This window comes from Xenopus tropicalis, chromosome 2, assembly GCF_000004195.4.
Source record: "Xenopus tropicalis strain Nigerian chromosome 2, UCB_Xtro_10.0, whole genome shotgun sequence".
Classification (NCBI taxonomy): Eukaryota; Metazoa; Chordata; class Amphibia; order Anura; family Pipidae; genus Xenopus; species Xenopus tropicalis.
The window spans coordinates 102,015,385-102,031,246 of NC_030678.2; the positions used below are offsets into that span (position 1 = coordinate 102,015,385).

Genomic DNA, 15,862 nt, shown 5'->3' on the forward strand with positions numbered 1-15,862 from the left:
CTATGTTACTGATATGGGTATTTAGGGTTGGCCAATGTTGGGTTCTTGGTATTGACAGTTTTAGTTGCCAGAAATGATGTTGTCTCATTGAAATCGCAACATGTGAACTGCCTGTGCTGCAAAGCCTCCCCAAAATAACTACACCTAATGTACAGGGCTAATGGTCTCCCTCCTATTGAAAAAAATGGAACCCTTTTTACACTATTTACTTAGCGTTTCAGTAACAAAGCAGTTAAAGGATTTCTGTAATTTTTCTAAATAGACTGGCCCATAAGGAATCTTGCTCTCTCCTTTTTTTAACATTTTAACTTGTTTCAAGTTTACATAGGTACGACAGAAAGTTTGTACTTTTGGGAAATACAGTATAAAACAGAGCAGGATGGCAAATATAGAGTTTGTGGGGTGTTTATCTAATATTAAGGTTTTGTAAATTTGATAATATTGAGATTTTTTAAAGGCAATTCTATATTGTCTATAAACATTAACATTACATTACATTAACATTTATTTATAAAGCGCCAACATATTCCGAAGCGCTGTACAATAAGTGGGTTACATACATTGGACATACAGAGTAACATATAAAGCAATCAATAACCGATACAAGAGGTGAAGAGAGCCCTAGAGAGAAAATAGTAAGGAGCCTTGAGGAACCCCGACAGAAAGAGGCAAGGGAGAAGATGATTCCCCATTGTAAGAGACACTGAAGGATCGATCTGAGAGATAAGATGAAAACCAGGATAAGGCAGTGTCACGAAGGCCAAGAGAGCGGAGAGTCTGGAGGAGAAGAGGGTGATCCACAGTGTCAAAAGCAGCAGAGAGATTGAGAAGTATTAGTAGCGAGTAGTGTTTTTTGGCTTTAGCTGAAAGGAGGTCATTTGTTAGTCGGGTTAAAGCAGTTTCGGTGGAGTGTTGTTGTCTAAAACCAGATTGTAGGGGATCCAGGAGGTTATTGTCAAATAACATATAAATAAATTATAAAATATAATATAAATATTATGAAATAAACAGGGAATTATAAAATAAAACAGAATCAAATAAGCAGTTTTATGCAAATAAACAATGAGCGAAAAACTGACATTTTATCACGCATTCTATCACACACACACACACACCCCTTTTTTTTTATTTTTTTTTATTTTAAATTGCACTTCATGTTTTAACCACTAGCTGTCATCAGGACTCTTACTTTGTGACTATACTGTATAATTTCACATAAATTAGAGGTGCAGATATAACTAGTTTAGCTTTTCAGCTTGCTGAAAAACACTGATATTGTCTTCTGTTTGTTTAGACAAGCCTGGACTGGCAATCTGTGGATTCTGGCAAATGTCAGAGTGACTGCTATAAAGATGCTATAGGCAGTCACTATTTAGTGGGCTGGTGGGGAGTAGTTTAAGCCTCTACTTACTTGAAATGCCAGGATCTATTTTGATTTTTAGTTCGGACCTGTTCAGGGCTATTCAACTTGGGCCTATGTCCCATGGTGCCTGTGTGCTCCATAGACAGCTGTGTATGACACCATAATTAAATGTAATCTGCCTGATAGCAACTTATTGCCCCTTTTCAAGAAATTATTTTAAGTGTTTAAGTATTTGATAAAGATGTATTTTCCCCTGTATTATTTTTTTGTTTTAATGGTGTTTTAAACCTAACAGGCTATGTGTACCCAAACCTCCTGTCCCAACCATATCCCCTCTATATTACAAATCTGAGGGTCATATTAACCCCCCTCTTCCCTTTGATAACTAGACATATTTATTATTCAATTCAAATGAAAAGAGTATTACCTGACTAGTGCTGGACTGGCAATCTGTGTGTGGATTCTGGCAAATGCCAGTGGGGCTGCTGTAAGATGCCATAAACAGTGACTATTTATTGGGCTGATGGGGGGCTGTTTGGACCTCTCTACTTGAAATACAAGGGCCTATTTTATGTGTGCTGTATAGTAGCAAAAGGACTGCATTTGGAGGGCAGCTTTTATTCTTTTGCAGAATCTTTTATATTTTTGTAAGCCAATCTTTATTGATTTGGGTACAGGTTTTGCTTTACAGTGTGACTAAAAATACAATACACAGCATAATTATGTAACAAGAAAAAGCAACACTACACAGTACTTGTCAGAATACCACACAGCAATACTTAAACCGTAACCTAATGTACTCTTTTTGAAGACAGTGTCCCCTGTACATGTAATGGCTTCCTGCTTGTTTCTGCTTTCTCCTTGGCTGGGTGTGCTGCTGGCAAGACAAACGCTACACACCTCTATGCTTTTGGCCCGACTTGTTAAATTCCGCTGGGTTTAGCAACCTGCCCTTGTCAAATTACGGTAACTCCTGCCTCTTTGGCACACCCTTCTGTATTTTCTCCTGCCAGTAAGGACGCAAGGGCTCTCATCTGTTTTCCTGTTGGTTAATTCCTAAAAGACGGGGGCAGGGGGAGGTTGTTTTATAAACATATTTGGACTTTCCCGGAGCAACAGTGGTATGAGTTTTTCTGGGCGGTAGAGGCTTAGAAACTTGTCTTCCCCCCGCATCTGGGAACACAAAGAGAGCGAGTTGAACGTTAACAAAAACATCACACAAGTTCTTATATCCTGGCTCTTGTTCCCTGCTCAGACAGGATGATTGTTGAGCGCTTTACTGAGGACTGGACTGATCTGCAGGATCAGGACCTGTCGATGATGAGCAGCCCCATGAATCTGGCGTATTTCTATGCGGGATCCCCTGTTTCGGATTCTTGTGGATCCTCCCCGATCCACTACTATTCCTCCTCCGCTCCTAGTTCCCCAGGCTCGGACACTGAGGTGCCAGGGAGTCTGAATGCATCCTGGCCTCACACTAAGAAAGGTAATTACTACAGGAACAGTATGACAGGTGGCACTTAAGGTGGTGGGCAGGCACATTTAGCCTCTTTAAACTCTCATTTGCCATTCATCTGCACCTAATTAAATATGTAACATGATTTTGCATAGCTGGTAATACTCTGTTCTTTAGCAGTGTTGTGCATTTCTGATTTTTTAGTTTTACTGACCACAGGTATTTGCCTTTTACATAGTGATATCTGTGCTTTTTTTGTGTTTACATAACTTTTTATGATCCATTTGGGGGTCTTACACAGACTGTGCCCCTAATGAATTCTGGGTTGTGATGCAGACTCCTAAAGATCTGTGACAGGTACAAGTAAAGGATATCTGAGAGACACTCTTTTCATAAAACCGGCTTGCGTGTAAAGACTTTCTGTTTGCTTTAGAACTTGAATTAGGGCATTATATATGCTGAAGAACTGGTGTCCAGGCATATTGCATTATTCTACAATATTTTCATTTTACATGAACATGAGTGACCTTTTTTTTTTTTTTTAATTGAGAGGTATAGCTTGCTTCCCAAGTCTTGTTATTGTTGCTTTCCCTTCCTCTGCAGTGCTTTCATTTGCCACTTATTCTCAGATTTTTAGGGTCCCCAAAAAACATGTTAAATGTGTATGTCCATGTTCCACCAATTAATGGATATCTTTTCCTGCCTTTAATACTTTTTATATTTTTTTTAACATTCTCTGCTAAAAAAACAAGGGAGAAATAAATGTTTATTTGAGGAATATAATTAATGTTGTGTTTAGTATAGTATTTGGCCATTTTATTTTGTTTAGCATGAAAGCATGTACTTTTGACTAATGGAATAGAAGTGTTATGTTTATAAATAACTGTCGAAAAAAAAAAATAATCTGTTGAAAAATCATGCGTTTTGTAGACTGATAGAATTCCAAAAACATAATTGACACGCCAGATTTATTACATAAACAAACTTTGCCTTTTGTGCAGTAGGTTGATACAATATTAAATGTTAAAGCAGAAGGAAAGTTACAATCACTGGTGGAGTAAATCTCCTGTTAGGAAAAAAAATGTTAGGTGCCTAACATTTGGTATCCCCTTGTGGTTTAGCCTTTCTTTCTCCTTTACTATTATTCATGTTATTACTATGATATATAAATTAAAATGATGTATATATTTTTTCTTTTTGGCCAGCTGGGCATCTTGTAGGGGGTTGTCAGCATAAAGGAACATTCAAAGGTGTTCGTGTAAAGAATTCTGTGAGAGGACTCCTTATGCAGCTAAGAAGTAAAACCGTTCAAGAAAGAACAAATGATATACAAGTAAGTCAGTGCTGTTGTTTTTCTCATCCTCTCCAGCTTTTCATTTTTATGTGTACTTTTCTAATGTAATGGTGCATTTCATTTTTCTTCACAGAAACTCCAAAATGAAATGAGCTGTGAACAGTACACAGGTATGGAAATCCTAGCATAAAAGTGCATAAATAAATAGGTATTTTTATGCACTTCATTCAGATCTTTTATAAACCAATGAGTTATTGTTTATAGTTTTGTATAATTATTTTTTTGTCTTTCAGAATTGAAAAACATCTTAAACAAAAAACGGGCTCATGATTTTCCTTTGGAAGGACCAGTTACAAAAAAGCAGTGCTCTTTTCAACCTAGCTTATTCTTGGTAGGAATATTTTTTTACTCAAAAAAATTATATATCCACAGCACACAGTTTAAGGCAGGGGTAGGGAACCTATGGCTCGGGAGCCAGATGTGGCTCTTTTGATGGCTGCATCTGGCTCGCTGCCAAATCTTTAATAAAAAAATAATGGGGGGCGAGGCCTGCACTCGGCGGATAGAAGACATGTTCTAAGGCTTAGAACACGTCTTCTATCTGCTGAGTGCAGGCCACACCCTCCTCTGCATCCGGCATCCTTGGGACCTACCCTACCTTGCCCCTCAGCATCTGCGGCCAAACATGTTGTATAGCTCTCACGGAATTACATTTTAAAATATGTGGTGTTTATGGCTCTCTTATCCAAAAAGGTTCCCGACCCCTGGTTTAAGGGCTAGTTCAAACATGGAAATTAGTTTAAAAATAAAATGCAGATGCCCATCTGGAAAAAGCAATATAGGTTCCCCCACGCAAAAACTGCTCACCGCTCAAATCCTCTGGTCCAGGTACAACCTGCCCCAGAACCTGCACTCAGGTTAAAAAACTCACAGCCAGGGAGAACCCACTTCCAAACAAGAAAGCATTATGCTTACCAAATGGTCCTCTTGACCCGGGTGCTCCTGCCCTGAGTCCGTAGCCAGGGGGCAAATCTCGTCACAAAACTTCACACATTGGCAGTGCACTCTGGGTCAATATAAAAAGCCACAAGAGTTAATATTAAAATCGATCAATTATTATTTGCACATCTAAAAAACAGAAGACCTCAAGCGGTGTTTTTTAGATGTGCAAATAAAGGTTGATCGATTTTAATATTAACTCTTGCGGCTTTTTATGCTGACCTGAAGTGCACTGCCAATGTATGAAGAATATTTGTTTCCCCTGCAACTTTTTTTTTTGTTTTGTTTATTGCATGCCCTCTTTATTTTTTTACAGACTCCTCCAAGTACACCAAAATCAAATGAAAATATGGATGATACACCGAAAAGTGATAACGATTTGCTTCAAAGTCTAATAAACATAAAGAATGAATCAAAACCAGTCTCTTTAAATACTGTGCAAGTTAGCTGGCTGGAAAATGTGCTACAATTTGACAGTACTCAAGAAACACCATACCAAGATGTTCCAGAGTCACATGCTTTTCCCTTGTCTCAGACATTCCAAGCCTGCTCCCCACCTCAAATAAGTGAGCCATGTCTGTTTCCTCTGCAATATCCTGAGGTTTCTCTGCACTGTAATACTGAGTATAATTTCCAAGATAGCACTTCAGTAGGGGCTGCAAACCAGAGTTATCTACCTTTTCCAAATGAGGAATTTTCAGACTGCCACATTCAAAGCTTGATGTCTCTACTTGTGGGTCCAGAGCATTCCCCGGAAGTAAAGTCAAGTCCACCAGCTCAGAATTACTGCCCTACCCATGTGCCCCCACAGATGTGTGTTCCAGAAAGAAATAATTCTTTTCAGATGGGCAAAACATTCTTCCATTGGCAGATTGAACAAGAAGATAAGAAAATGGCCAATGTTACCCAGGAGCAGCTTCTTTTTAAGGATTCTGATGGTGACACGTAAGTTCTGTTGTGCTTTTAGTTTTATTTTCTGTTTTAAAGACAGAAGCAATGTTTTGTTTTTGGTGATTAAGATTATGGTTTTGGGTGTAGAATATCAGGAAAAAAAATTGTGTGTTTTCAGAATATTAAAATGGTTAACATTAAGTTTGTCTTCTAAAATCACATATGTATGCCTTAGGTACCTTCACATTTGTGTTGCACAAGGAAGAAGAGCATTGTGTTATGTCATTGCACGGAAGATGGCTGCCCTTAATATGTTGGATATAAAAGAGCGAAATAACCAGGTGAGTAAAGCTTCATCCACAACATAAGAAAATAGTCTCTACCTCAGTAGAGATTAAATTGTGATATCCTAATGGCTGGCACATAAACACACATGAGAACCAGTGTCACTACAAGCCAGTTAACCCTCAAGTGTGATCGCCTGCAACTCTCTAGACCTGATCTAGTTAGTGCAGTGTGTCTGATTTTGACACACTGCACTATGTTATAAGCAGATATGGCTACTTGAATGCAGGATCATTCAATATCAATATATCAATACATATATAGCTGTTTATTTGTCAAATACTATAAGGCTCTTCCAACCCAAAAATGTACTTACTAGAATGTGGACAATGCAGTTGATGTTTTCTTTAACAAAAACTTTGCAGAGTGCATTGCAAGTTGCTGTGGCTGCCAACCAGCATCTAATTGTTCAAGACTTAATTAGCCTTGGAGCCCAGGTGAACACTATAGATTACTGGGGAAGAACACCTCTGCATGTCTGTGCTGAAAAGGGCTACTTCCTAGTTTTACAGGTGAGTAGTATAGATTATCTTTTACCTGTGGAGTATTGTTTATGTGAAGAAAAAAAAAAGTAAATGCTTCATCCATCTATCAACCTAGTATTATTAAGGACATGTTGAACCGATATTCACACTTGCAGGAGGTGGTGTAAATTTGCATTTCAGCCTACAGGAAGGTGGCTTCACCCTCAATAGCATGATTGACAGATCTGACTGTCGACTAAACTGTTGAACAAGTCTTGGTATTGGACCTGTACCTTGCAACAACAATAGGAACAAAGGCACTGTCCATTCCAATCTTTCTGCACAAAAACTTCAAGTCTGTTATTTAAGTGAGATCCCAGCATATGTGTCAGGGACAAACCCTTTCATGAAGTGTTGGAGCTGTACCTAAAATGGGTTTAAAAAAATGGAATAGTGAGGTTGGGCTCTAATTCTTTTCCTTCACTGATAAATTTGTGCCAGTATCACTTGGTTAAATCATTTTGAAATTTTGCTTTTGTTTCTATGATAATGTAACCGCTGAGCTGGAAATTTTATCCACACACAAGCTACCAGGATACCTGGCAGCATTTTTCCTTATATTCTTTCACTATCTAAGAGCCATCAGGGAGAATGGCTTGCCATCACTGCGAGTAGGGTCACCTAAACGTTGCCAATTATAGCAAAACTCCACTTCTGTCAGCAGTACGAGTGACCCTTTACATTTTCTTCCATGTTTACACTATGTAGGTGAAGGTAATACTTTATAAAACAACATTTAGTATAAATATGCTGTATTATAGCCTTTAAAAATACTTTTTTGTAACAGAACAGATAAAGAGAGGACAGGTTAACTGTTTTATTGTTATTGTATTTCCTTGTTGGAAAGCTTTTGCTGACCTTTGTGAATAAACTTTTTGCAGGCAATTCAGAAAGGTGCTTCTGAGAACAACCAGCATTTAGATGTAGAGCAAAAAAATTATGAAGGTGAGCTGTGTTTACTGCTAATAGTTACGAGGGTGAACTTTTACTTCTAATAGTTAAAATTGATATCCCATTAATTAAGGAAGTTGTTTTTGTAGATTTAAAGGGAGATTTGTATATATTATATATTAAATGCAACCAGTAAGGTGTATGGAGAAGTAACTAAGAAGAGAGATATCTCTCTCACACTTCCAGCTGTTATACTGGAGTGCTGGTGCTTCAGTGGCCTATTAATAAGGACTGGGTTGGTCCAAAACACATTGGGGAGATCATCACTGATCTGCTGTTTGTATTTTAATAGCTAATAATAAGAGATGGAGTTTTAATCTTTTTTTTATGATGCGGCCTATTTTCTATACTAGTTTTTTCTACTACCCTAGTTATGTTTTTTATACATGTATGGGTTCCTTGCCCATTACAACTTTTCATTATGTAACTGGTGTTTGTGGTGTTTCATAGGTCTGACAGCTCTGCACTGTGCAGTGATTGCCCACAATGCAGTAGTGCAGCAGTTACAGAGAAATCTGCAGGATCGTACCCCTGAGACAGAGGAACTTGTCATAAAGAACAAGGCAATGGTTGACACAGTTAAAATGCTTCTTCAGATGGGTGCTTCTGTTGAAGCCAAGGTAAGCCCAGGGACCTACAGTTAAACATCAGTCCAATAAATAAATCTATATATGATTGAAGATTTAGAGGCCAGGACAAGGTGTCTTAAAGTAACCATACAACAGGAGATTACATAAAGGAACAGTAACACCAAAAAATGAAAGTGTATAAAAGTAATTACAATATAATGTACTGTTGCCCTGCATTGCTACAACTGGTGTGTTTGCCTCAGAAAGACTACTATAGTTTATATAAGTAAGCTGCTGTGTAGCCATGGGGGCAGCCATTCAAAGGAGAAAAGGCACAGGTTACTTAGCAGATAACAGACAAACCACCATTATATGGGGCTTATCTACTAGTTATCTGCTATGTATACAAAGAATTATGGCAGGAGCGCATGTGGAAAATAAAGAACAAAGAACAAATAATAGTGCAATATTGTAATGCAAATCAGGGATCAGGAGGAATAACTACCGAATCCCAAAGAAAGTGTGTGAAAGGCTAATTTGCTTAATGTATCACCACGTGCTGTAATGTTAAATGCTCACCCGATAGCAATATTGAGTAGGCAAATAGAAATTTCTGATTCAACTTGTAGCCGTCTCCTCACATATAGGCACAAAATGGAAGAGAAAGCAGCAAATAGTGCAAATCATTTATTAAAAGTAACAGAATAAAATGGATCTACTTACAAAGTGTAGATAATGTACAGGCTTTCATAAAACTCGACGCGTTTCACGTACTGGCGGTACGCTTTCTCAAGAGTGTTTACAGTGTGGCCTCCTTAGGGCCCTTTTATACAGTACTACAGCATGGGGTGAGTGCCCATCCCCCTCGTAGTAGATGTGGCTGGTAATGATGACATCACCGCTAGTGTGTGACGTAAGTGTAGAGCCCCTGCTGGCCACAGTTGGGAAGTGCAAGGGATCTGTCCCTCCACACATCACTCAGGAAGGGCAGACTGTGGCCAGCAGGGGCTCTACACTTACGTCACACACTAGCGGTGATGTCATCATTACCAGCCACATCTACTACGAGGGGGATGGGCACTCACCCCATGCTGTAGTACTGTATAAAAGGGCCCTAAGGAGGCCACACTGTAAACACTCTTGAGAAAGCGTACCGCCAGTACGTGAAACGCGTCGAGTTTTATGAAAGCCTGTACATTATCTACACTTTGTAAGTAGATCCATTTTATTCTGTTACTTTTAATAAATGATTTGCACTATTTGCTGCTTTCTCTTCCATTTTGTGCCTATATGTGAGGAGACGGCTACAAGTTGAATCAGAAATTTCTATTTGCCTACTCAATATTGCTATCGGGTGAGCATTTAACATTACAGCACGTGGTGATACATTAAGCAAATTAGCCTTTCACACACTTTCTTTGGGATTCGGTAGTTATTCCTCCTGATCCCTGATTTGCATTACAATATTGCACTATTATTTGTTCTTTGTTCTTTATTTTCCACATGCGCTCCTGCCATAATTCTTTGTATGCGTTTGGGACCCAGTCAAAGGGGTGACTTGAGGAGGAGCAGCAGGAACACACAGAGTTTTCGTCACTTTCTTCACTGACTCTATTTCATTGAATATCATTAATCACAAAGCGCTGAGGACACGGTATTGTATTTACCACACTAGACCTTATCTGCTATGTAACCTGTGCCTTTTCTCCTTTTTTCCAGCTTGATTGGCTGCCCCCATGGCTACACAGCAGCTTATTTATATAGTAGCTTTTCTGTAGCAAAAACACGATTGTTTTGCAGAGCAACAACACATTATATTTTAATTACTTTAAAACACTTTAATTTTTTGATGTTACTGTTCCTTTAACATTTTTATTAAAAAATTAGACAATACAGGCTAAATGTCAAGTAAAGTAGACAGTATACTTTTCAGAGACTTTCTCTATCTTCAAAGCCCTTATATGTAATCCACTGTTACTTCTGTTTTGTAAGGGCTCTGGAACACGGGGAGATTAGTTGCCCGCGACAAATCTCTCCTGTCACGGGCGACTAATCTCCCCGAACTTCCATCACACCAGCCTCGCGAGGCATTTTCGTCGATTTGCCGAAATCGCCTGCGCAGAGCCCTAATACAGTGTTATCTGATAAGACCAAAGCTAACAAAGGTTTTGCTGAAGTGAATATTTCCAATTTTGCGTATTTTACTGTTCAGGAAACTTGCTGCTATATACAATATCTATGAATATTTTGAAAAACAGAATTTTTACATGTGACAAACTGCTTGATGCTGCCTGTAATAACTCTTATTATTTAGTGGGTACAAAATACTTATAACCTATAATTGCTTAAATAGGATACTAAAAGTGGACGCACTGCTCTACACCTGGCTGCAGAAGAAGCAAATCTTGAATTGCTTAGTCTTTTTCTGGAGTTGCCAAGAACACTGGCTTTCATAAATGAAAAGGTAAATATAATTACAGCGATTCTATATAATTGTAATAGAAATGCATAATATAGTGACTACGTAATAATTCTTTTCTGATAGAAGTAAGTTTTGCTGTATAATTGATTTTTTTCTGTGATTCCTCAATTTGACATTTTGTCGTATTGCACAAATCTTTTTTATGCTGTTGCTCAGTAGAGTGTTGCAAATTATTGACTTCAGCCAGTTAAAACAGGTACAATCTCATAGCAACTCACATCATGAATTTGCAGCAAGAATGTTCCGATAATGACCTCACAAATGTTATGATTGAATCTTACTCTATGGGATATATTTATCATGCTGTGTAAAGTGTGGAGTGAAGCATTATTGGTGATGTTGACCAATCGGCAATTAGATTTCAACAGTTACAAAACCATAGCAAAGTATCTGATTGGCTGCTATGGGCAACATCACTGGTGGTAATGTTTTACTCCACATTTTACAAAGCATAATGAATATACCCCCATGTGTAATGAGCCTATTTATCTGCATTGTCATTAGTAAAAATACACTCTTGCAAAGTATCTTTTTAATCTGCCTTTCAACTTCAAAATGTTTCTACTGAGTATTCTGTAAAGCCATATTAATGTTTTGTCATTTGCTATTTCATTATCCTTGCAGGCTTACAATGGAAACACTGCTCTCCATGTCGCAGCCAGTTTGCAGTACCGAAAAACCCACCTTGGAGCTGTTCGGCTCTTAATGAGGAAGGGTGCAGATCCTAGTGCTAGAAACCTGGAGAATGAGCAGCCCGTTCACTTGGTTCCAGATGGACCAGTGGGGGAAGAGGTGATGTCTTTTACTGCATCAAAAAAATATGAGTTGCTATGCTAAAATGGTCATTCTGTTCCTCTAGAAATTGGCTATCCTTTACATGTTTAATTGTGCAGTATGGTGCATTTAGGGGAGTATTTATTGACATTGAAGACAAACTTTACAAATCAGCAATTAGATATAAACAGTCACCTACAAGTTAAAAAAACTAACGCAAAGATCTGATTGGTTGCTATGGGCAACATTACTAGTTATGTTTATCTTAATAGTTTACTATCTAATTTACATGAGTTATTGTTATCATTTAGCATGTGCATAACTTCTTCGTCTTAAATATATTGTCACTCCATTAAGGACTCGTGTATTTGTTTTGCCTGGTACCACACAAAATCTAAATGTTTAGATTTAACTGCTTGACTGAGATTTCAGATGTTTTATGTTTACTTTCAGTTATATCACATGGTTACTAGGAATAATCAGTCTGTTTTAATGTGTTTTTTTATTTTTACAGATAAGGAGGGTACTCAAAGGAAAATCAGCCCAGCACCGGACATCCCTTTACTAGCCTCTACTGGACTTTCTATCAGCACCCACTGCTAGTTAAGCAGTCTTTTATCTGTAAAGAGATTTGTCTAGTGGCAAATGTATGTTGGTTTCTATGAAACTGAAAAAGTTAAAGCTATTATATAGTTACTTATACACACCAGAGGCTTTGGAACATCCTTTGCTTCAGACCGTTTGTTTTGTTAATTGGAATCTTTCCTTCACTTACATTATCTCCATACAACTACAGATTTCACTTTTGTATATTAAAAATCCCATCCATTTTGTTAAAAACATTTCAATTGTTGTGTAATAAGCCTACATTTTTCAACCTGTTAAGTTGCAATTTTTATTTTAGTAAATATTATGAATTTAGAATTGTTGTAAGTGTACCTGTAGTTTTCAAAATATATCTACAATGTACAAGAATAAATGTTCAGTACCTGCTACAATTGAAAATCGATATTTGAGAGGTTGGGGGGAATTGTTAGGTGGATCCTTAAAGGACATGTAAACCCCACACACAAAAATGTTATCAGTGAACAGCCTCTTTGAAATCTTTCAATACCTGCCATTCTGACTGTCCAGAGGTTAATAGTAAGGCTGCAGCATCCCCTTAATCACTTAGATTTCCTTCTCCTGTATATATATATGTGTGTATATTATTTGATCTTCAATAAAAGAAACCATTTAAATCTTAAGTTTCACGTAGTATGTCTTGTAGACAGAATATTTAAGTATTTGAAAATTTTCAATTGTCTATGACTGAAATAAGCAGCATTTTAATAAAGATTATGGATTAAAAACCTATTTCTCCTCTTCATTATCTTGGGTATGTGCTGATGCATTAAAGTTAAAAAAAAAAATTCTGGTTAGGCCTCACATCGAAGGAACACAAATGGATATGTGCTCAAAGATCATGCTTGCTTCCATAGTAGCCAGTCTGGAGTTAGTTCAATTTACAATAATGAAAGTAAACTACTAGTTGCTACAGGGCTAAGACAAACATTGCTGTCCTTTTTACCAAGTCTGAGCAGTACAGAATAGAGCTTACTGGCTGATTTTACTTTGTGAATATAATCATGTGTTAACCAAGTGGAAGATGCCCAAGTCCATTCAAGCTTAGCTCCCTTTGGTATGCTGTGCTGACAGGCACAGACAATGCAATTATAGTAATAGAGGCGCAACACTTTGTGCTTTATGGATGAGGTGCACTATGCTCCACAATTTTAAATTTACCCTCCAGATTAACATAACAATCTTCAATGTGGAAGTTATCTATACAGCTAAATAAGGGAAACTGAAGACATAGTTTAAGACTGTTTTACTGATCTAAAATGGGTTAGACAAAATTAAAACATACCCTTCGGAAATAATTTACTGTTACATTGTTTTTTAAAAGTAGCATTAACTGTAGTGGTGATCAGTTAAATGACAGGTCAGGCTATCATAATATAAAATGAAATCCTGCAAAGTTGGGATTTTACAATAAGCTTATTTCCTCCATAAAAAGGACCTGTGCTAAATACAAGGTTTCTAGCTTCCTAGCTCTAATATATGTGCGTGACTGTGACTTCCTTGTTAACCTCTATTAGTGGATTGTTTACCACCGTCTAAAACTTATTTAAATTGCACTGATGTAACTTCTTTAGCAGTAAAATCACTGGAATACATTTTATGATTTTGCCCCATATGATTTGTATTTTTAGTATATTAAATTATCCCTAATCTTATTCATAAATATTAAATAACATAGCTGAACCATATAAAGGATAATATCACAGGTTATCACCCTGTATACAGTTTAGAAAACTAAGAAGACTTGTAATACCGCTAGATATAGTGTGCAGTATTTATAGATTTTTTTAGCCCCTGAACCGAGGATTACCATATATACTCGAGTATAAGCCGAGTTTTCCAGCACTCAAAATGTGCTAAAAAAGGAATCTTTGGCTTATACTCGAGTCAAGTAGGGGCACTGGTGGAGTAGTTGCCGCACGCCAGTCGCCTATATCCTTGTGCACGCCAGTCGAGCCTTGCGCACCCCCCCCCGGTGCAGTGCCCGGGCCTTCACGCACTCACTGGGGGGGCTGCGCGCGGCGCAACTGGAAGAGTGTGTCTGCCAGATTATGTATACGCACGCCAGTTGCATATATACTTGTGCACGCCAGTCGATGTTATGTTGGGTGCGCCTCATTTTCCAGCCCACACCTTGTGTTTATTAATATGGTAGTCATGCACGCACTTGTGAGTGTCCTTTTATTAAATAATTTGATTATTGAAACTTAGTAGTGGCTGCATTTCGCACCCTAGGCTTATACTCGAGTCAATACGTTTTTCCAGTTTTCCTTGGTAAAATTAGGTGGATCGGCTTATACTCGAGTATATATGGTAAATGAGGATTTCTGTGCTGGTTTTTGTCTGATTAATGTGAATGATCCATCCCCTGTCTTTCACAAATGCAATGGAGAGTGGTGATAGGAAGTTTAACCACCACTACTGGTATCCACAATAAAAATGTTCCTTATGTTATAGCTGTTTAATTTGCAGTATGAGTTTTACTAGCACTTAAAATGTATGACTATTAGGAGGACCTGATTCTGCAGTGGTGTCAGGTAACTGCAGAAGATCTAATTTTAAGTAAAAATAAGATCACTATTAGCAGCCTCAAAAGGGAGGACTTTAAGCGGGGCCTGGATGAGTTCTTGATCAATCAGAATATCCAAGGCTATTGTGATACTAATATCTACAGTTAGTACTAGTGGTTGTATTTATAGTTTATGTATGTGAGTGTATAGATTGGTAGGTGTGGGTTAGGTGTGCTGGGTTTACTTGGATGGGTTGAACTTGATGGACACTGGTCTTTTTTCAACCCTATGTAACTATGTAACTATGACTTAAAAGTATCTGCCATATGTTGTCTTTGCACAGTATAGCAAGCAATTGCTATACTGCCTCCAGATCTCAGACACTATGAAGAAATATTGTCCTGCTTTTGCAGACCTTAAAATAGTGAACCACAGCCAGTGGCTCATCATCAACATGTTGCTTCCAGTTGCCTCAAAGCAGGTTCTTATTTTTTAATTCCTGGCTTGGAGAAAGTTTTGTTTGCCTAAAACACAGGTGTGCTGCCAAACAGAGCCTCCTGTAGGCTTCCACGCCACCAAATAACTAGTCATAGCCCTTATATGTTGCTTCCCAACTCTTTTTACATTTGAATGTGACTCATGGGTATAAAAGGCTGGGGATCCCCGCCTTAATAGAAGCGATGCAGGGTTTAGAGCGTCTTGAAACAGAAAAGCCTTTTGTCAAATGCAGCCAGCACTGGTAAACTCCGAGTCGGCCATTAAGCTGGTCATACACGCACTGATAATATCGTACGAAACCTCATTGCATTAATAAATGTGTCACTTCTTTAACAACTTTCCGTTGACTATACTCGTGAAAGAGTTGACACAGCTGAACAACAAAACTGCGTCATAATATATTTGGCTTACACATAAAAAAACAATTAGCATTCCACTATTTTTGGTTGAATTTGTAAGCCAGCTAGTCCATAATAACATACAGTTTTTTTCATATAGAAACCTCAGTTACCTGAGCAGAATGACTGATTCACAATATACTACTGTATATACAGTTGTGTTCAGAGTAATAGTTTTTTTTAA

At 37.9% G+C, this 15,862-nt stretch overlaps 2 protein-coding genes across 2 annotated transcripts in view; both read left to right on the forward strand.

Moving 5' to 3' along the window:
* Positions 1-15,862, forward strand: part of nfkbiz (NFKB inhibitor zeta) — a 48,634-nt gene that overhangs the window by 12,126 nt on the left and 20,646 nt on the right. The window contains exon 2 of the mRNA XM_031895730.1: positions 2,619-2,849. Within this exon, the coding sequence (XP_031751590.1) occupies positions 2,624-2,849 (226 nt within the window). The 5' untranslated portion in view covers positions 2,619-2,623. The remainder of the gene's footprint in view (positions 1-2,618; positions 2,850-15,862) is intronic.
* LOC100485153 (NF-kappa-B inhibitor zeta-like) lies at positions 847-12,895 on the forward strand. The gene is made up of 12 exons (XM_031896984.1): positions 847-2,849; positions 4,025-4,152; positions 4,247-4,283; positions 4,407-4,504; positions 5,429-6,057; positions 6,239-6,344; positions 6,714-6,860; positions 7,754-7,817; positions 8,274-8,443; positions 10,746-10,856; positions 11,499-11,666; positions 12,163-12,895. Exons 1-12 carry the CDS (start codon positions 2,624-2,626, stop codon positions 12,214-12,216), a joined length of 1,938 nt encoding a protein of 645 aa, XP_031752844.1. The 5' UTR covers positions 847-2,623; the 3' UTR covers positions 12,217-12,895.

Excerpts from the sequence above, each read along its gene's own strand:
- LOC100485153 (XM_031896984.1), top strand. The coding sequence starts at position 2,624 with ATGATTGTTGAGCGCTTTACTGAGGACTGGACTGATCTGCAGGATCAG. Across the intron at positions 4,153-4,246 it reads AAAGAACAAATGATATACAA|AAACTCCAAAATGAAATGAG; the intron begins GTAAGTCAGTGC and ends TTTTCTTCACAG. Across the intron at positions 6,345-6,713 it reads TAAAAGAGCGAAATAACCAG|AGTGCATTGCAAGTTGCTGT; the intron begins GTGAGTAAAGCT and ends AAAACTTTGCAG.